The sequence below is a fragment of the Carya illinoinensis genome, chromosome 11 (genome assembly GCF_018687715.1).
Source record: "Carya illinoinensis cultivar Pawnee chromosome 11, C.illinoinensisPawnee_v1, whole genome shotgun sequence".
NCBI lineage: Eukaryota > Viridiplantae > Streptophyta > Magnoliopsida > Fagales > Juglandaceae > Carya > Carya illinoinensis.
The window spans coordinates 32,362,353-32,383,329 of NC_056762.1; the positions used below are offsets into that span (position 1 = coordinate 32,362,353).

The window sequence follows — 20,977 nt, forward strand, 5'->3', positions numbered from 1 at the left end:
TCCCATGAGAGGTGTTAAGCGTTTTGGTAAGAAAAGGAAACTAGATCCGAGGTACGTCGGCCCTTTTCAGATTCTGGAGAGAGTAGGGTCCGTCGCCTATAGAGTTGCTTTGCCAGATTATTTTGGGGATGTTCATGATGTCTTCCACGTATCATCCCTGAAGAAGAGCTTTGGACAGCAAGAGCCACGCTTCGTCGACCCAGCGGGTATTCAGTTGCAACCGGATCTCACTTATGAAGTTGTTCCGTCGCAGATCATGGATTGGAAGGAGCAACAGTTGAGGTCCAAGACGATACCTTTGGTTAAGGTGGCTTGGGGAGATCCGTTGGCACAAGACTTCTCTTGGGAGCGAGCAGCGGACATGAGTGAGCAGTACCCGTATTTGTTCGAATAAGGAAGGTATGTGTCTTAATCTTGATCACAGTTGGTTTATGTTCTTTCTTGTGGCTTGCTTTAAGTTGGTGGTTGATTTGCAATTTCGAGGACGAAATTGTTTTTAAGGAGGGGAGGATGTGATGACTCGCTTTTGAGTGTATTTTCGCTGAAATAATTGTTTTTATTTTAATTAATATATTAGTTATTTATTTTAATTTATTTGCGTTTTAAAATTGGTTTTTAATTTAATTGATGTTGTGTTTTATTTCTTTTAGTTGTTTTTGTGGTTTTTAATCTTTTTCGGCGGTTTGCTTCGTTTTCCCGGAGTGAGGATTGGACCTCATTTCTTTTCACATCTTTTTTTCCTTTTTCTCTTTTTTCTTTTCTTTTTCCTTTCTTTTTTCTTTTTTTCTTTTTTTTCTTCTTTTCTTTTTTTTTTCTTTCTCTCCCCCGCGTCCGAACCCCCCCGAGCTCTCTCTCTCTCCTCCCTCTCCCTCACGCCGGGCGTCCCTTCAACAGCCCAGACCACTGCCGTCCGGCCACCGTTCGGCCTCCCACCGGTCTCATTCTCTTCCCCTCCCTCCGGTGCACCACCCCTCCAAAGTCCACCCCCAACCGGCCGGCCGTTTGGCCGGAAAAGCTCCAAGAAGGGCGCACGGATTTTGCTCCGATTCGTCGCCGTCGCTCCACCTCCGGCCACCACTTCTTCACCACTTCATCACCGACTCCTTGCCGTCCTAACCCACCCATTTCCGGCCTCCAACGACCACCGGAACAGCTCCTACGAGCTTAGTTTTCGATTTGCATTTTCCGGCCATTTCCGGCGATTCCGCCGCCACCCACGGCCGTTCATCACTTCCAATAGCTTCACAACCATCCCTAGACCATACCCTATCAATCTCGTGTCCTAGTTTGTCCCCGTTCAAAAGTGGGTTTTTCACAACCCACGGCCACAATGAATTTTCACTGTGACGTTGCTGTTTTTCCGCCGTTTGCAACGCCGCTTGTTTTCTAAAATTACCGTATAGCGCTGTAAGTATTTTCCAAACCCTATTTTCAGATTTAAATATATATCGCTCATTCAATTTATTTATTGTTGTTGGTTGTTGATTCCGGACTGAGTCCGAGGAGTTTCGGGGGTTGGATGGATGGAGGACGGAGTTGCTTGTTTATTTGATTTATGATTGTTGGATTATTTTATTATGCATTGTTATGGCATTACATGGCGCATGCACGTGTGTTTGTGGATTTGTGTGGAAAACCTGTGTATTGGCTTGAGTGGTTTTACGGGTGCGTGTGTATCACGAGCCCAAGCCGGGATGGGTTATTATCCCGGTGGAGCTCCTCTGGTCACTCGGGAGCGGAATAAACTGAGTGATGTCCCCTGAGTTGTCGCTAGACGACGGGAGCGGGGGCTAGGGGTTGCTTGGCTACGAACGCGCCGGGCGCGGAACCGAGCATCGCCCTACGCACCGACTCCGTGGCCCTTTGCTGGTGAGGGCTAGAGGATGCTTGGCTACGAACATGCGGGGCACGGAACTGGGCATCGCTTGATAGGTGTCACATGCGTGGTGGTACTCTGCGGTGTGGCACTGGAGCCAGGGTGTGCGGATGACCCCTAGGGGAGGTCATGGTGCACGCGGTTAAAATTGGTTAATGGTTTGAGAGGCCAAATGGGTTTTTGGCGCGTGTGGAAAATGGGTGTTTTATGGGCTTTGTGCATTGGGCATGTTTCATGCATCTTGTTTGAGTGTTATGTGTTTTTATCTGGTAGTGTTTGGGTTTTACTTACCTGCGGTACCATTTTGGTTCCGTAGCTTTTGGTGCAGAGTTAGAGGACGAAGAGGAGGAGGCTGAGCCCGAGGATGCGGTTCCGCCGGGCTGCTGATGCTGTGTTTTATATTTGTATAAAACTGTATTTGTGTTTTGTAATATTTTATCTATGTACGTTTTAAACAGCTTGTATTACGTTACGAAAAATTCTGGTACTTAGTTATGACTTTCGTTATCCGCTGCGTGTTCTTTCGTGCACTTTTGTTGCCTTTGCACACACTTGGCACCCGTCGATAGGATGGTGACCCGGGTTGTCACCATCCGGACGTCTCGATTTCCCCCTGTTCGGGCGTGGGGATTTGGGGGCGTCACAAGAAATATGAATACATCAATGGGTAAGAACTCTAATGGTCATTCATCAAATACATGGAATGCATTCTACTACATTAATGTATTTACAAAAGTTAAGAGTTAGCTAATAACGACCAGGTAAGCATTTTTAGGCTTATTTGAGAAGTGAAATAAGATTAGAATTTTGTAAATGAAAATTTCTATTCACCATCCCATACATCACACATTATATATATATATATATATATATATATTTTTTTTTTGTATTTTTAATTTTTTCTCTTACCAAATATATGATATATCGATGAAGAGTAGAAGAATTCAATTAGTTTAAAAGAATAAAATAAAATAAAATAAAATAAAGTGTGGTGTGTGTGGATGACGAGTAACAAAGGTCATTGTTATAATATAATTTTTGATTTGAAAAAATTATATTAATTTTTATGTTTTATTTGAAAGTTTAGAAAAGTTATAATTATCATGTAATAATTAGATGAAAAAAATTTAAAATTTAAAATTGAAAAGTATTTGTATTTGAGAATAAAATTATGAAAAGTTTTAAAATGAGATGATCTCATTTTCTAAATATATCACTCGAAAAACAAATTTACTCAATTTATCAAAGGTTACAGTTTATGTTTGTGAACAGTTGATTTATTATTTAAGCAACTTGAGTTTGTTCAAAAACCACTTGGTTTTAATAAAATATGTAAATATTATATTTACAACTTCATATTTACCATCTCCTAGGGCCATATGGCTGACTTAGGATTAGGTACAAGTTTATTTATTTATTTGTTTATTTTGGAATAACATGGCATGGAATGTGTTACATAGAAATAATTTATTTTACTAATTTTTCCATCCATCAACATTAATAAAAAATGCGTGACTCAATCTCAAGCGGATACATATCAACCTTAATATTTAAAAAAAAAAAAACAATTCTTTGAAAGAAATAGAAAAGTGAATGTTTATAATAAAAAGAAGTTTCTAAAATTATAGTTTTTTAATCTACTATTTTTGTAATTTTTGAATCTTTTTCTATTAAAATAAAAGAGTTTGACCCAAATATCTTTTAATTTTGATACTCGGAAAATAAGATGAGATGAGAATTTTATAAATATTAATAAGATGATTGGTTAATATTAGTGAGATAGTTAAATTAAGTATTTATTGGATTTTAAAAAATGAGAGACGAAAAGTTGAATAAAAAATATTATAAAATTAAAATATTATTAGAATATAATTTTTATTTTAAAATTTAAAAAATTTGAATTATTTTCTATTTGAAAGTTTAAAAAAATTGTAATAATTAATTTGAAAAAATTATAATAATTAATTTAAAAGTATTTATTTTTAAATGATGTTTTGAATGAAATGATACGATTTGAAATGATAAATGGAAATTGATACCAACATCACCTATGCCTCTAAGAGCATTCACATTGGTCTATGGATATGCATATGCAAATTTATCTCTTTTGCATATCCACTTTGTCATTTCAACAAAACTTTCACATTGACTTATGCATATTTAAAACAAAATAATAATAAAATATTATCATTTTTTTTTTTGTCGATTTTTTTTTTTAGAGTGCAATTTCCATGTACTGGTTTATACATGCAATCAGTACCCAGTACATGGAATGCAATTAAAACTGAACCTGTAGAATGAAATAAAGAAGATTATTTCATGCATCCATACCCAGTACATGGAATGCAATTAAAATCGAACATGTAGAATGAAATAAAGAAGATTATTTCATGCATCCATACCCAGTTTCATGCATCCAAATTTACCAATTCTATATATAATAAAATTCATCAAATGGCAAGTGTATCTATCAAGCTTTCATAGAAGTTCAAAAATCTGTTACAGCCATGGACAACAATCCAAGTGAATCTTTCCCACCAACCCAATATACACCAAACAACACATATTAACATGTACTCAGATTAAGCAATGAGACTAATATCAACTTCAAAACTTACACGTGACTAATTCTATGTATCAAAATCAACTTAATACAAGTTTCAAAAAGTTGATTTTGATACAAATTCATTACAATACAAATTCACTTTAGCAGCAACCAAATCAGTAACCACTCTATTCAGCAACCAGAAAACAACAACCAACAACCACAAACAAGTCCTCTAGTGGCTCCAGGACCCTTCAACAGCAACGAAAACAGCCTTGCCATTAGGTCCTCCAGCAGCTCCAACACCAGCAAGCAGCAAGCTCCAACCAATACAACAATAACCAACCAACAACAAAATTCACCCAACAAAATGTTCCCACCCACCACCAACTACCAACAAAATAAAAGGCTCATATAGAGGTACAAAAATTAGTTTGGTGTTCATAGCAACCAACAGTATATAAATATCCAAGCTATGTCACCACAATGTAAAAAAAAATATATCAAAAACTGCACAAAACAGGAATGCAAACTATGTACAAGATATGGCCTTATTTCTTTGCTCATAAATAATTTCCATTTGAAGATTATGAAAATACTCTTGCTGTATAGAATTCATGGAACCAATATCCAATTTCATAATTTTCATATCATTTTTCCTCTTCTTTTCAGCTAATATTAGAGATCTTTATTCTTGAGCCTTAATTTCCATTTCAATCTTTTTCTTCTTAATAGCCAATAACTCAGAATTACGGTTTTCTAACCTTATTATGCTTTCTTTTCTCTCCAATAGTAGGATCTTCCTATCATCTGTCATTTCCCTTAAGGCGTCACTAAATTCTTTATCTTCTCTTTTCCTACTTTTTCTTTTTTTCTCTCTTTCTTTTTCAGATTTTTTCCTCGGAGGTCTCTCACACTCCACAAGCACATTTTCTATTGGAACCTCTAATTGTATTGAGTTTGGAGTACTACCTGAACGTGGGACGTTGTCTCTTCTTCTTATGGTCTCCATGTGTGTTTGCCATTTCGGTTGATTCCTTAAAAGATTCCAACAATGATACAAGGTGAAGTTGGTTTTTAGGGTCTCTCGATACAAAATTTTTGTCTTGTCAATCTACAAAATAATGGAACAATCAGTAAGACAAATCTAAAAAAATTTTACACAATAACAAAATAAATGATTATACCTTGTCTAGCTTGGTTGCACCGCTTGGATACATTCCTTCAACTTGAGCCATAGAACCACAAAATTTATTGACACTTTTTTAAATGGTTGACCACCGATTGGTCAAAGAGGGTACAGATCGTTCTTGATTGTTAGGTTTTTTATAAGTGGAGTAGTAATCATAAATTCTACTCCACAATTGTGTGGAGGTTTGGTCAGTCATCCATATGGAATTTGTACTAACGTTAAGCCAAGCTGAAATGAGAAGAGTATCTTCCTCAATAGTAAATGACACACCCCGCTGGGATTTATGTTTAGGTGCCTTTTTTTTTCGTTGGGGTTGTGTCGCTTGAACATCAACGAAATCAGCATCCACAATAAGGTTGTTTATACCACACTCACCACTTTCCAACAATGTGGTGAAGAAGGGATTCTCATCAATTAAAGTGTTCATCCTTCAACAAAATATTGAAGGACAAAATGTTACTAAAACAACACATATTAAGCAAAACAGGGCCAACATGTTTAAAAAATTCATTAAACTCATACCCAGTACATATTTTGAGGTAAAACAAGGCTAACATGTTTACAAAATTCAGATTGTGTAGTTTTTAAGATGATGTATAGATTTATCTAAATGCAGTTTTTATGAATTTAATGATGATGTGTAGCTTTATCTATATGCAATTAAAAATCATCTATTTTTCTTGTAATTGTTCTAATGAAAATCTAAAAGCTGGATGCAACAAGATCATGATTATATATAAAAATCTAATCATTCTCCTGTTTGAAATCCCACTTCCCGTGTTGAAGTAATCTGTATATTAACCCATGTGAATGTTGACCATCCGAACATACATATTGAATATATATGACTTTATAATCTTGATATCAACAATATCCTTTATTTAAACATTCTATTAAAAGCCAACACATTACTCGTTCTTTATTGGAGAATTAATAAAAAACCTCAATCATATCAAATTTTAAAAAAAGAAAAAAGAAAAACATATCTGATCTTGTTGCAAGGTGGAGGTGGCCTGGTTGAAGTCATTCCAATAAGATGGTGAGACTGCCCCTTTAGGTAGCATGCAGACTTTTAATTTTTTCTTTCAGTTTTTAAATCCAATGCACGATCTTAGTCCTATAAAGAAAGTAGCAACTTCTGTTGCGCCCCCTCCTCTTACTACAATTATTTTTAGGGAAAAAAAGGTCCTTATCTTTTTGCTCAATTATTTTTTTGTTAAGGGTCATGCAAATAACCTCATTGTAAACAAATATGCATGAAGTCATCCCTCACCTAACATCTTCATGCTTCAATGAACAACCAATCTAATATCAAATGAAGAAACAAACCAAATAATGAAAAACTCCAAAAATCATCTCTCTCCATAATTTTGTCCCTGTCCACAACCAGAAAATTTTGAATAATGCCTATAAATGCAGATAGTAGATGTGTATTATTCTATGGTTGTGATGAGTATCACTCCTTCTATAATATATCATCGAAACTCATGAAAAATCCAAATGAGGCTTTTTCATACTGGGGGTGTGAGTACCATTCTGTTTAAAGATTGGTTAAAAATTTAAACAGAATGGTAAGATCAAAATTAGCCTCTGCTTTCAATGGTTTTCATATTGGGGATGTGAGTACCACGAAAATATGCATGAAGTCATCCCTCACCTAACATCTTTATGCTTCAATAAACAACCACTCTAATATCAATGGATATTTCAAACCAAATAAATGGAAAAATCTCCTAAACACAATCGGAGAGCAGATCCCATTTTGTTTTTTCTTATAGGAATTTTGGGGTTCCACTAAAGGAAATAGCCATTAATACCATTCATAGTATTTTTGGGACCCCTTTTTCTATCAATGTGATTAGTTAATTGCTATGATCGAATTAAAACAGCAATCAAATCCATTAAACTCATATAATAGAACCCAAGAACAGAAAATCGATTCCATAATATCACACAATCAGAAACCCATATCTAAACCAAGAACAACATCAAATGAAGAAATGACAACAGAAAAATAGAAAAACACATGCACGATCTAAAATCCTAATCGAAACCGTGAAGAGAAAGGGAGAAATCGTACTTGAAATAGTAAAAAACTAAGGAAACCAGCAACCTCCAGTGATTCCCAGCAATAGTCGCAGGCTCCGTCGATGACCGTCGTGAGAGAGAGGTGCACAGATTCGCTTCTTCCAGTAGGGTTGTTTGGGTCAAGAGAGGGATGGAGATTCGGAAAGGAGAAACCGAGGGAGAGAGTTGCAGAAATAATCCCGTTTGGGGAGGGTTGGGGAGAGAGAGTGTGGGAGGAGAGAGAAATAAAGATTAAAATAAAACTTAGAGAGTAAATAGTAGATATGAAAAATTATAATAACATTATTTATAGTTAATTAAATTTTTAGAGATAGAGAATTTAATGTAGACTAATTTATGTTAATATTATATAAAAATGATCTTACATATGCATCCAATGTGGATGCTCTAACCCAAACTTTAAGGCTGGGCAACCGGGTACCGGACCAGATATCCGGGCATACCCGGCCCGGAACCCGGATTCCAAATCCGGGCCGGAGTCCAGCCCGGATATACCCGGGTTACGACCCGGGCTGGAACCCGGATTGATCCGGATTTTTACAACCCGGAAATCCAGGTTCCGGCCTATACCTGGGTTTTTTTTTTTTTTAAACAAAGCCTGATTATTAATGTTCTTTCAAAATATTGTTCCTTCAGATCTTGCACATAACGTTTCTTTTTCTTTTTCTTTTTCAGATCAACATTCCTCATTACAAAATCATCCCAATTCGTGCAAAAACATACACAAAGTGAAAATGAGAAGATAAATCAGATTACAAATTCCTATGATCAATAATTCGGTGCATCCAACCAACAATTCTGTAGAAGTTGAGCGCTCTTGACCCATCATTGACACGTCCATGCATGAAATGATAGGAATCAACTTCAAAGAAATGCCTTGTGCCCACAAAGTCCATACTAAACAAAAGACACAGATTTTATAGTCAATTCCATGCATGAAAATAAGGCCAACATAAAATGCCAACTCGATTGTTATATCACAGTTCCCAATGCAAAAGCATGTAACAAAACAAGCACCCAACACATACACATATTCATTGCCTACGAGCATTTCCATATAATTTTTATGCACATTCGCAATCTCATATGCATAAATCATATGATCACACCCTACAACATCAGCATATAGATGAACAGTGCAAATAAAAAAAATCAGCAATTCACCAACATATAACTAATGAATTATGACTCCAAACATATGCATCATCAAAACAGCAGATATAGTTTTCCTAATATATGGCAATCCTAACAGAATAAGTGCAAACCCTACAAAAGCAACCCAACTCTAATTTTTACTCTAGAATTTTCTGGTCTATTTTTTCCAACATATGGTAGTCCCAACAAATCTAGTGCAGTCCCTTCAGCATCATCTGAAAAATGCACAGATGTATATGCTGATCATGATGGAAAGAAGTAGCAGGGTTGCTATCTGAATGTGATTACCATGAAAATTATTTAGTGTCAAACATCATGAACATTGCAACCTTTGTAACTTTGTATCAGTTCCTTCGATACCTAAAAGTCTTAAAATGTTTTCCAGTCAAAACAAGCACCATGCAGGAGTGGTTGGGCAACTTTTGCTTTCAAATCCTAGTGAGAAAAAATTGACTTATCTTCATAAATAATGAAGAAAAAAGAACTCAAAATGAAAGGTGTAAAAAATTGTAGCTTGAGCTCGAGAATAGTACTAGCCATAATCATCAATAAATATGTTTAAGCTTCTGGAAGCAACATTATCATACTCGGTTGTTAGATCATATATAAGAGGACCATATACATGATAATAGATTTACAAGAGGGCCATATGCATGATAATATATAAGAGGACCATATGCATGATAATATATAAGAGGACCAAATTTTAGTTACAAAGTATCATTAGATAATAGATTTATATATGTTATTAAATTTTTTCAAGAAAAAAAACAATTGTTAGAAAAGCATAATTTTTTTTATATATAAAAGTAGAAGTCATTAAATGCATGCAAGCATGCACAGATTTTTTAGACACAGATTTTTTTAACTAAATGCATGCAAGCATAATATTATTTTTTTAGACACAGATTTTTTTAACTAAATGCATGAAAAGCATAATATTATTTTTTTAGACACAGATTTTTTTAACTAAATCAATAAACTCTTTGGAACTCAACCAAGGACAAGCACAAAATCTCTTACCTCCATTGAAGATTAACCAAGGATAAACTTTTCAGCATGAATGGGAATGGAGACTCACATCAGCCTCGGTTGAAGACGAAGCTAGATGATCGTCTAAAAAAAATTAAAAATTGAGTTAGATGGATAATAAACCGAATTAGATAGATATTAAAAAAAATATTTCACGTTTCAAACTTACCTTCAAGGTCTATCGACTGTATGTATTCTTCCAAATCCCGAATGTTAATTGGTTTGGTCCTTAACCAATTTTGAGTGCAAATGAGAGCTTCAACAGTCTCTGGAGACAAGGAACTCCTAAAAGGATCCAATATTCGTCCTCCAGTACTAAATGCGGACTCCGAGGCAACAGTGGAAATGGGGGTGGCTAACACATCACGTGCTACCTCAGCAAGGACAGGATAGTTAACAGCATTAATTCTCCACCAATCTAAGATATCAAAACCGAGCGAGTCGTCTATACACGTCTCAGAAAAATATCTATCTAGCTCCGATCTAAACTCCGTAACATACCGTTCCTTAAGAAAGTTGGTAAACATGATCTTAAATTTAGTAGGTGCTGGCTCATTACCAATATTTATATTAGTGCTGCTTGGCCTTCCTTGAGCCACATTAGAACTCCTCCCACTAGCCACACGAAATCCGTTATACTGCTCAATCAAGAGGCCTAAAAGGAGTTTAACCCTGTCCTCTATCTTATTCGCCAACTCACACCCTCTGCATTTTTGCAACCAGAAATTCATTGCCATCATTTTATATCGTGGATCAAGCACAAAAGCAACATATATCATCAAGTTGAACCTATTTGTGCTACCCCAATACTTCTCATACTTGTTTCTCATATTTATGCCCATAGTACTAGTGATAATATCATCACTCAAGCACATATCATTTAATGTATCCTCAATTGTGCAAAGTTGCTCAAAATAAACATTAGTTGTCACATACAAAGAACCAGAAATGCTCAATGTAACATCATAAAAAACTTTTAGCAACTCCACAAAAATCTGTGCATTTTTCCAATCATTGCTAGTGGGGTTCAAGAATTGGTCATCCACAAACGCATATTGTTCAAAGGCTTGTTTGTGTTTTTCAGCGGTACTCAACATCAAATATGTAGAGTTCCATCTAGTAGGAACATCCAAGCAAATCATCCTCCCACTAATTTTTTCCTTTACCGCACAAGCCTTGAACTTGGCAAATCTTGAAGGTGAGGATTTCACATACCGGACAACATCCCTAATCTTTGACACAAAATCAATTACATCCTTCAAGCCGTCCATAACAATCAGATTCAATATATGGGCAGCACATCGCATGTGAAGAAATTCACCACCTAGTATAGTACGATCATGGTCTTTTATTCTCCTCCTCATATAATCAACAACAACATCATTTGAGGATGCATTATCAACTGTGATGGTTAAAATTTTATCAATACCCCATTCATGCAATCCCGAGTTTAACACTCTCCCAATGGTTTCGCCCCTATGGTCAGGAATTTGGCAAAACTTAAGTATTTTTTTGTGCAATCTCCAATTGCAATCAATAAAATGTGCGGTAATGCACATGTAGTTCAGATTTTGCACTGACGTCCAAGTATCGGTGGTAAGACAAATTCTTTGACCATCCAACAATTTTTTTAACTGTATCTTCTCTTCTTTATACAGTTTAATACAATCCCTTTTTAAAGTGCCTCGAGATGGTAAAGTAAATCGAGGCTCTAAATCCGTTACATATTCAATAAAACATTCATGCTCCACAAGCCTAAAAGGCAATTCGCATCTAATAAAATACTTAGCGGTTGACACCCTAAGTTTTTCTCCATCGTACTTTACTAGGACTTGTGGACTACACACTCTTCCCTCCGCATCCCTCTTAACACTAGAGGATTGACTTCTTCCAACTCCTTTAACTCTAAGAAGGGAAGTTTCACATGCATTCTGGAGGTGGTGTAACATAGATGAAGTGCCATTTTTGTAGTGGCAACTGTATAGCTTAGCGCAATAATTGTACTGAACTTTTGGGTTATCGTGATCAATAGGTTGCACTCTAGTATAGTGTTCCCATACCACAGATTGGTTGCTAGGTTTTTTTTTGGATTTCTTGGGTAAAGGTGAGATGGAACGGGTAGGTTCTTGTGTATGTGTGGATGAAGAAGGGGTTGGAAGAGTCCCAAGCTCCTCTACATCCAATGGAATAGAAGAGGAATCGCCAACCCCTTGGGTTATACCGACATTACAGCTCACAGAATCTTCTTCCATCTGTTAAAGTTACAACAACAAAAAAAAAAAAAAAAAAACAGGAAATTAATTCATGCAGAAAACTCAATCCAGGTGTCAAGAGTTTTAATTTTGAAGTATGATGTATAAGACGTATTATAGCCTAATTAAGAAGCAAATCATCAATTTATAACTTTCAGCCAAGCTTGGTAATCTTTGAGAAACCCTATAATTAATGTACAGAAACCTATTACATTATAGCCTGTTTATTAATTGCGGGGAAGCTTTTTTTTTTTTTTTTTTTTTTTTTTTTTTTTTTTTTTTATCTTCACTGCATGGAAGGCGTGTGCATTTACATATATGTGTGTCAAGGGCTGAACAAAAAAATATATTAATACCGCACCGTTCCAAATACACAGCAAATAACCGATACCCGAATCAACACAATACAACGACGTCGTTTTCGCTAATATATATATATATATATCACGGTTTTTTGGTGCCTTTTGATGTGTGGTCGGTCCCAAGTTTCTAGTGAATATTCATGCAATTTTATGCAAATTAGCTCTTTCAAAAGATGATATAAGAGATCAGTTTTTAAAATTCTGATTTTGTTTTTTGGTGTTGCAATTTTCAGAGAGAGAGAGAGAGAGAGAGAGAGTCAGATTGGGGGGGGGGAATCGGGACGCTGTAGGGTATTAACCCGTGCCAAGCCCTAAACCTGATTCTCATTAACACTGTTGACATCAACACATACACAACTACACCCCGCCCACCTTAATAGTTTTCAGCACGCTCTATCAAGATGTTACCAAACACTGTTGCCACCATGGGACATCCACTGAAGCAATAAATCCACCCAAACCAATACCTTTGATTGAGTAGAGGAGGGTAATATGTGAGATTCTACTTGCCTAGGAGAGAGAACTTATTGCAGTTTATAATTGTTTCAAGGAACTTGTATTGTATCATTGACTATCCTTTTTTACTAAAAACTATAATAACATCAAAATAAATACAACCATCACCACCCCCAATCACCATCTCATATCAAAAGGAAACATAGGAAAGCCAAGCCAAACAAAATATCATTGTTGTTCTTGAGATGACCCCTTTAAATGAAAGGGGTGCAAAACAAATTTCAACCTCTACATACGTTAGTATAAAGTTCTTTGAATGTATCTGAAGAACCCAGAATCAACAGTTGTTGCTATAACTGCTAAAACCAGCGTAAAGCCAATCGCAAGGAGAAAGATAAGAGTGAGAGAATAAAAGCACAAAGCCAATTACACCGAGTTCCTTCAAAAGTTTGTCACACTACAACCTGTGATTATCTTCGTACGGCTAAAATCAAGGCTCTTGAAGACATCACACCCAAAATCAGAAACCCTAAACAAATCACACCCAAATCAGAAACCCAAAACAAATCTCACCTAAAATCAGAAACCACACCAAACAAATCACATCCACTAAACAAACCACACCATAAACTAAAGAACCGAAATGAAAGAAGATTTTATCAAAAACTAACCGAAATGAACCGACAGGATGACGGTGACGACGGGATGAGTGGATGACGGCGAGTCGGCGACGACGGGATGAGGCTAGGGTTTCGGGAAAATTCTTTCAGAGAGAGAGAGAGTCAGATTAGGGGGTGATCGGAACGCTGTAGGGTATTAATCCGTGCCAAAACGGCATCGTTTTGGCACTAGGTTTAGGTTTTTAAAAAATCCGGGTGATTTTCGGGCCGGTGCCCATAACCGGAACCCGGTTATCCGGGTTCCGGACCGGTTGCCCAGCCCTACCAAACTTGTCTCCCATATGCATTAGCACGCTCATAACGGCTCGCTCTGTGATGAAGCACACATCCCCCGTTCTCTTCTTAGACGACGAAAAACGAATTTCCAGAGGCTCATACCCTTCGGAATTTATCTCGCGATCGTAGGCTAGGGTTGCCATTTGCCCCCTGGGAATGGAAACCCAGTTGATACTCGAGGAGCTGCTTCAAGTAGAGGTTGAGATTCAAGACGTCCAAGGTTCCTTTCATTTCTCTCCACCTCTCTCTCTCTCTCAGATGATCAGATCATATTCTTTATTTTTGCTTTTGCGTTAACTTCGTTTTTGCAGTTGCTTTCCAATTTTCCTCTTTCTTTTTGTTGCATCCTAGTATGCTGCTCTATTATTTATTTATAAGAGTATGTTGCTGAACCTTAGTTTCCTGTTAACAATTATCCTGTAGATTTCCCCTTTCAAGATATCAGGAATGCTGTTTACTAGTTACAGCAAAATTAACTTACAGGACAAAAAAGAATGTGATTTCATCGTACCATAGGCTCTAGGTGTACGATATATATTTTTTTCTTTTGGAACAGAACTCGTCGAACCTAAAAGACACATTTATGGATATATGCAAAATTTGTCACAGTTAATATGGTGAAACATAACGTTTTCCAGTGAGAATTTCAGCGACTAGTATCTGGCCGCCTTAAAAAAGAAATGGAGAAGGTATAACAAATTATGAAAAAGAAGAAGAAGATAATTAAATGCAAACGAGGTTTTAGGATTAGAATTTTAAAATTCAATATAACTATAAGGAATGGATGTGTGATGAATAATTGGAAGTACTTATCTACTGAACATTTTTTTTGCTTGATTATTTTTCAAAATTGTGCTTGGCTGTTCATAAACCCTTCTTAAGGATTACTTCTTTTGGGGCCAATTAGACTGTAATCGTATTTTAGCTAAATCTCCACATCCATTCTGTATTTCAATTATGGCAAATGATCAACTTACAACTATTTGCATGTAAAAATAAAAAATAAAAATTACTCGTTGTGTAAAAGAAGACGAAGGAAAAAGAACAATAAGAACAAGAGTAAACTTGGATGCTATGGGCTGAGCTCTTTTATTTCCCCCCTTTACAAGAGATGAAACTTTGAAACTTTTTACAGTTTTGCTTCAATCATGAAATGGCTTTAGGCCTTGTCTGGAGTGTGAAGAATTGAGATTAGGACTAAACAGTCCAAGTCTGCATCTGGGCCCATTTTTTTATAAAGGCAACTTAATCCTGTCTAAAAAAGAGCCACATTATTACAGAGCCATTTTATCATGAAGAAGGTTTAGGGATTAGCAAGGATTGGATTATTTTCTTGGGCATGTATAGAATCTGAATGGCAGCTATCCTAAGCTCTTTCTGGACTACCTGAACCAGTTGCCCTTGCTCACACAAACCTTATGGTCCTCTAGCTCACAAGCCTCATCGTCACCATTTGTCTCTGACGTGAGACATGCTTAACCACTATCAAGAGCAATCTCTATCTCTCTCTCTCCCTCTCTCTCACTCACTCACATTCCACGACCAGATCTTTCTGCCGACCTCTAATCCTCTTGCTGCCACTGTGATTAAAAGGCACACACCCATTGAAACTCACATCTAGAAAATGTCAAATCCATCCAAGAAATCCAATAGCCACCACACTGCACCAACAAGGATATCAATATGTGGTGATGGAGAATTAAGAAGACAGTAAACACAGTTGTGTTGGCTAGCAGAGGCTGAGCATGCCTTATATCAGAGGATCTATGCATGGTTGGCTGGTATTTGGTTATTGGTGGTGGTGGTGTTTGGTAATAGCTTATAGTCATGAATTGGCTAATGTGCGGGTGGCCAATAGTTCACTACATTACCGTGGCCTTATATGAGGAGATGGTGGTTTAAGTGGGGAGGTTGATGAGGGAGGAGCTGGGTATGAACACATTATGAGGATGGAAGTGCTTCTTTTATTTGGAAGGAGAAAAAACAAAGAAAATGATTTGTTGATATGAGTTTGGATATACTTGTTGCTAGTTCATAACTAATTAAGGTGTGTTTAGGTATTACTTATTGTTTTTTTATTGTTATTTTCTTTAGACCATGATGTGTAATTATATTAAGGTTTATTTTGGATGTTTGAACTATAGCATTTAAAATTGTTATTTAAGAAATTAATGTGTGATAACTTTTTGGTGGGTAGTTAAAGATTGATTGATGTGAGAAGAGGGTAACACATGGTTGACAGGGTGTATACAAGATAAACAGCTAGCCATTAAATGTAAAGAAATTCAGAAAATATTAGAAATAAAACATAGAAAGACAAGAATGTGCAACCATCCAGTGATACAAAGTTCTAAAAGAGAAAGTCTTAAAATCCACCATAGTTTTCTCACAATTTTCCAAGTAACGGTCATTACTTTCTCTTCAAACGCACCACATTATGCACATTGGAATCATTTTCCACAATGTTTCTCTTCGATGCCAACCAAATCACCCCTTCCAACAGTCCAAGATTTGTACTACGCATTAGGCATGACCCAAGCTAGTCCAAAAAGACCAAAGATAGATTTTTATATACGTAATAAGACTTTATTGAAAGGTGCAATCCAATTACACAATAAATTTACAAGAAATACACCTGTCTAGGAGAAACCAAAGATAGATTTCCATGGGGCACTAGCTACTTGGCAATGAAGCTAGAGATGATTGATGGATTCCCCGTTCCTCTTGCCACAAACAATACCAATCTACAAATTTTTTCCTTTGTATACGTTCCGTGTACTTGGGCTTTGTCTATTCTTGGGAATAAAGTTTTTTATTACTTATAAAAAGAAAAAAAAATCTACAAATTACTTAGGGAAAATGTATATTATCCAAGGTGAGGATCTTCCTTAAAGCAGCTATTCACACAAAGAAACACAAGCTCAAAGGGGCACTACTATGCCATAACCAGGGAAAGGAGTTATATTTGTTTTTCATGGCTTATATATATAACTATATATATATAAATGCTTTAAAATCCAAAAAGGAAATAATATCGTATTTATCTTTTAGCAAACATGGCATTGTGATCATGCATATTCCCCTTAACATTTTCCATAACACCAAAAATGTGGCTAGGGTAAAAGTTATCCAATCCATTCCATGTTTACTCCCATTTAGTCCAATTCAGCCTTTTTTTTTTTTTTTTTTTTTTTGTAGGTAAAAAATTTTATAAATAAAAGAAAAATCTTGTAGATGATGCCAAAATATAGGTCCAGACAATTTTGATCAGCAAATTACTGTTTAGCAACCATTAGCCGCTCATTGATCGTAGAGATTTGCTGATTTAGTATTCTTCATATTACCCTGACATTGCATTGTGAATTTCCTGTGTCATTGTCCAGACCATATAAACAGGTTACTTGAGCGGCAAGAGAAGCTGTATGAAAGACAGACTGAATTGAAAACCTTGTTGGAAGCATGTGAAGGATCAGGAGACCCTGTTGCAGATGGTGCTTCAGCTACTGTTGAAAACTGGTCTGGACCATTTGAGTGGGATTCTAAAGCTGATGATGTCAGGTTCAATGTTTTTGGCATACCCACGTATCGTGAAAATCAGAGGGAGGTAGGCGCTGTCCTGGGCAGATTTTTTTTTTTGTTATTTAATTTGTGTACTGCTGCTTCTATAGTCTGATTCCTATCTATTTTTCAGCCACCAGATATTTCAGCCATTTTTTGGATGTAACCTTCTTATTGTATTCTGCACTACTTCTGTGGAAGTGAATGGTATATAACCTCTTGATTGTTCCTTACAAACTTAAATAATTTTCTTCACCATAACAAACTTCAAGATCATGGTATTCTTGTCTTTGCTCACCACAAGCACACAAAGATAGGTTTCCCTAATCTTTCTTATTTTAATGAGAAAAAAACTTGAATTTATGCACCCTATTATATTTTCCTTAATTGTTTCTGGTGTTGTGCCTTAGTCTCAAAGGGCTATCATTATTTTTGTCTAATTAGACTAGAGAAATTTGAAAGCACAAAAGGTTGTCATATCTCCTCTTGTTGATAGTCTCCTTAATATCTCTATGATACTTTCACCATTCTTCTTTAATTGTTGCTGCTATTGCCCATTTATATTGGCTTGTGGAATTGTTGGGTCCATGCTGATTTCTTACTCTGATTATAATTTGCTTCAAAATTCTGTTTGTCATATTTATTTTTTCATTACAATATATAGCTTTTTATTATTTACTAGAGAGAGGAATATCAGTGCATGTTGAGGACTTAAGTTCACGCACCATGTTTGCAGTTTGAAAAATTATTCCCCAGCTATATATTGTAATGAAAAAATAAATATGACAAACAGTAATTTTGAAGCAAATTATAATCAGAGTAAGAAAATCAGCATGGACCCAACAATTCACAAGCCAATATAAATGGGCAATAGCAGCAACAATTAGAAGAAGAATGGTGAAAGTATCATAGAGATGATTAAGGGAGACTATCAACAAGAGGAGATATGACAACCTTTTGTGCTTTCAAATTTCTCTAGTCTAATTAGACAAAAATAATGATAGCCCTTTGAGACTAAGGCAAACACCAGAAACGAATTAAGGGAAAATATAAAATAAGAAAGGGGGTGCATTAATTTCAAGTTTTTTTCTCATTAAAAATAAAGAAAGGATTAGGGAAACCTATCTTTGTGTGCTTGTGGTGAGCAAAGACAAGAATACCATGATCTTGAAGATTAGGGTGAAGAAAATCTCAAAATACTGTATGTCACACCAGAAAAGATATCAAAGAGCAAGAGATTTATGTCAAAACTTGAGAAGTGCCATCATGCTGGTCGTCTCTCTCTAATCTCAATTGATGTAAGTATATTTTTGTTTTCAACATGATCTTATGACTTGATTCTGGTCTATTCATGTTGGTTCCATCTTTCTCTTGACTGTCAATAGTGGCTGATTTTGGTGATTGGCATTCAAATGCATCAAACAAATAGTCACTCTACCTTAGCATGTTCCTTATGGACCTGATAACTGATACAAGAGGCAAAAGAAAGCATGAAAATTTTTTCGCCAGCTGGCGTAAACAACGTTTGATGGTGGTGCAGTTTATACGGAGGAGGATGTTTCTGTTTAGAGAGTTAGTGGTAGAATAAAAAAGGATCGTGTTTGTGAGAGGAGTTAACATTCGCATATTTGAAAGGGGTTGGAAGGAAAAATATGAGGTGGTTGTGTGTTGTAACACAGTGTTATGGCTCGTATGTGTGCTGGAGGAATGCCTGCGAGGGGGGAGCAAGGAGGTGTACTCGGTGGTAAGGGAGGGATATAGGAGTTTTGTTGCACAACGCTGCACAAACCACCGTGGTCGTTATCTGTCAGTTGCAGAGTACGGATGTGAGGGAAGAGTTTCTCTACTCTATTTTCCAGAAGGTTCAGGTGAACAGGGTTGGAAGAGTCTAAAGGAGCTTGCTAAGGAGATGACCCAGTCGAGGGAGCCGATAGTAAAAGTTGCTGGGGCTCAGGCGTATAGAAGGGCACCATCCAACCTTACGTAAGCAGAGGCCCTCACGGTGGCGAGACCAGTGCACGATGAGAAGAAACCAGGTGACTATGGGCGGGATGGGGGTGCGTCTCGAGCCACTCAAGCTGTACGGGGGTTAGGATATGGCAGGCCTAAGGTTGGGCAGGAGATGTGGGTGAGTAGTAGGCGTCTGTTGGATTTGCAGGGGCTGTTGAGAAAAATGCAGAGGGAGATGGAGGAGTTACGTGTGTATGTCGAGATGAGAAAGGATATAAAAGGGAAGGGGGAGATGAAGCTGGCTAAAGGTGTAGTGGGCTCGGGGCCCCGTGATCAAAGGCCAAAAGGGCCCAAATGTGGGCCTCAGCCACTTTCAGTAACTCTGGATATAGAAAGGCCGGGCTCTTTGGATAAGGCCTGGCCCAGTGTTTTGGTTAAAGAAAGGGGCCCAGGGCCTGGGCCGTCCCAGCCCACACATAACTTGAGCCCTGTGGCCGGCTCACCCACGAACCCGGTGCCTCGTTCAAATAACCCGTTTTCCATCAACGCGATTTCGACAACGCCTGAGCTCGTGTTATGCTTGCCGGCGATTGACTTGCCAATGGCGAGTCCACAGAAGGCGTTGACAGGAGCAGGGGGAGATTCCAGCAAGGTGCCGGTAGCAGTGGGTTTACAGTACCCTAGGCCGAATCTAAGTGTCTCAACTCTGGCGACTGTAGAAAATTTTTTCCCACTCTGTGATGGCCAGACGACATCGTTTAATGCAGGAGATAAAGAGGCAGGTGGGTTGGAACTCTCAATCCTTTTAGCGAGTGATTCGGAGATGGAAGAATTGGAGGGGGAGCGGCCCGATGACTGTAACCTTTTGGTGGAGGGGGTTTTTGAGGTTCCTAATGATGGTGGTCAGATGAGGTTGGAAGATATAACTCTGGATGGAGTTTTTCAAGGTAACCAGTTAAATAGAATGGAGGAACCTATTCCATTGAATTTCTACTTCCCACCTCAACCGAATGTCTCGGATTGGGTATTTCACAAAGTGAAAGAAATACAGAAAATAGTGGGGCTTGAATGTGATGGGTATGAGGAGCAGTTCATGGCCTTGTTCACAGCAATTGAGGCGGGGCACAAACAAAAAAATAAGGGAGAATCAAAGAAGCACCGGGAGCTCAAAAGATTGTCTTGGTCAATGAATGTGGAGGGCAGTGCTAGTAGGAGTAGAGTAAGAGGGAAGGGGCAGACTGTTCCTCCACGAAACCAAAAATAGTGACCTAGAACGTCCGTGGGCTTAATGATGTAGACAAGCGCTTGCGGATAAGAAATATGATCAGGGAATGGAAAGTGGATATTGTTTGTTTGCAAGAAACTAAATTGAATTATATTGATAGGGGAATTATGCGAAGTTTATGGAGCGGGGTTCATGTAGATTGGGCTTATTTGGCCTCAAATGGGGCGTCAGGATGAATTGTGGTATTGTGGGATAGACGTGTTGTAGAAAGGGTGGAGGAGTTTATTGGAAATTATACGGTGGCTTGCTCTTTTAAAAGTGTAGCCGATA

The 20,977-nt window shown here is 37.2% G+C and overlaps 1 protein-coding gene and 1 long non-coding RNA gene across 2 annotated transcripts in view; one reads left to right on the forward strand and one right to left on the reverse strand.

Annotated features, from left to right (window-relative positions):
* Positions 1–8,463: 8,463 nt before the first annotated feature.
* On the reverse strand, positions 8,464–10,371 carry LOC122281038. Its single transcript, XR_006230123.1, has 3 exons — positions 10,058–10,371; positions 9,880–9,972; positions 8,464–8,598 (listed from the first exon to the last, which is right to left on the reverse strand). It is a non-coding gene; the product is annotated as an uncharacterized LOC122281038 (long non-coding RNA).
* Positions 10,372–13,916: 3,545 nt separating this feature from the next.
* The window catches only part of LOC122282397 (ATP-dependent DNA helicase Q-like 2), a 37,566-nt gene continuing 30,505 nt past the window's right edge, over positions 13,917–20,977 (forward strand). The window contains exons 1-3 of the mRNA XM_043094350.1: positions 13,917–14,134; positions 17,298–17,518; positions 18,651–18,770. Coding sequence (XP_042950284.1) covers positions 14,071–14,134; positions 17,298–17,518; positions 18,651–18,770 — 405 coding nt within the window. The 5' untranslated portion in view covers positions 13,917–14,070. The remainder of the gene's footprint in view (positions 14,135–17,297; positions 17,519–18,650; positions 18,771–20,977) is intronic.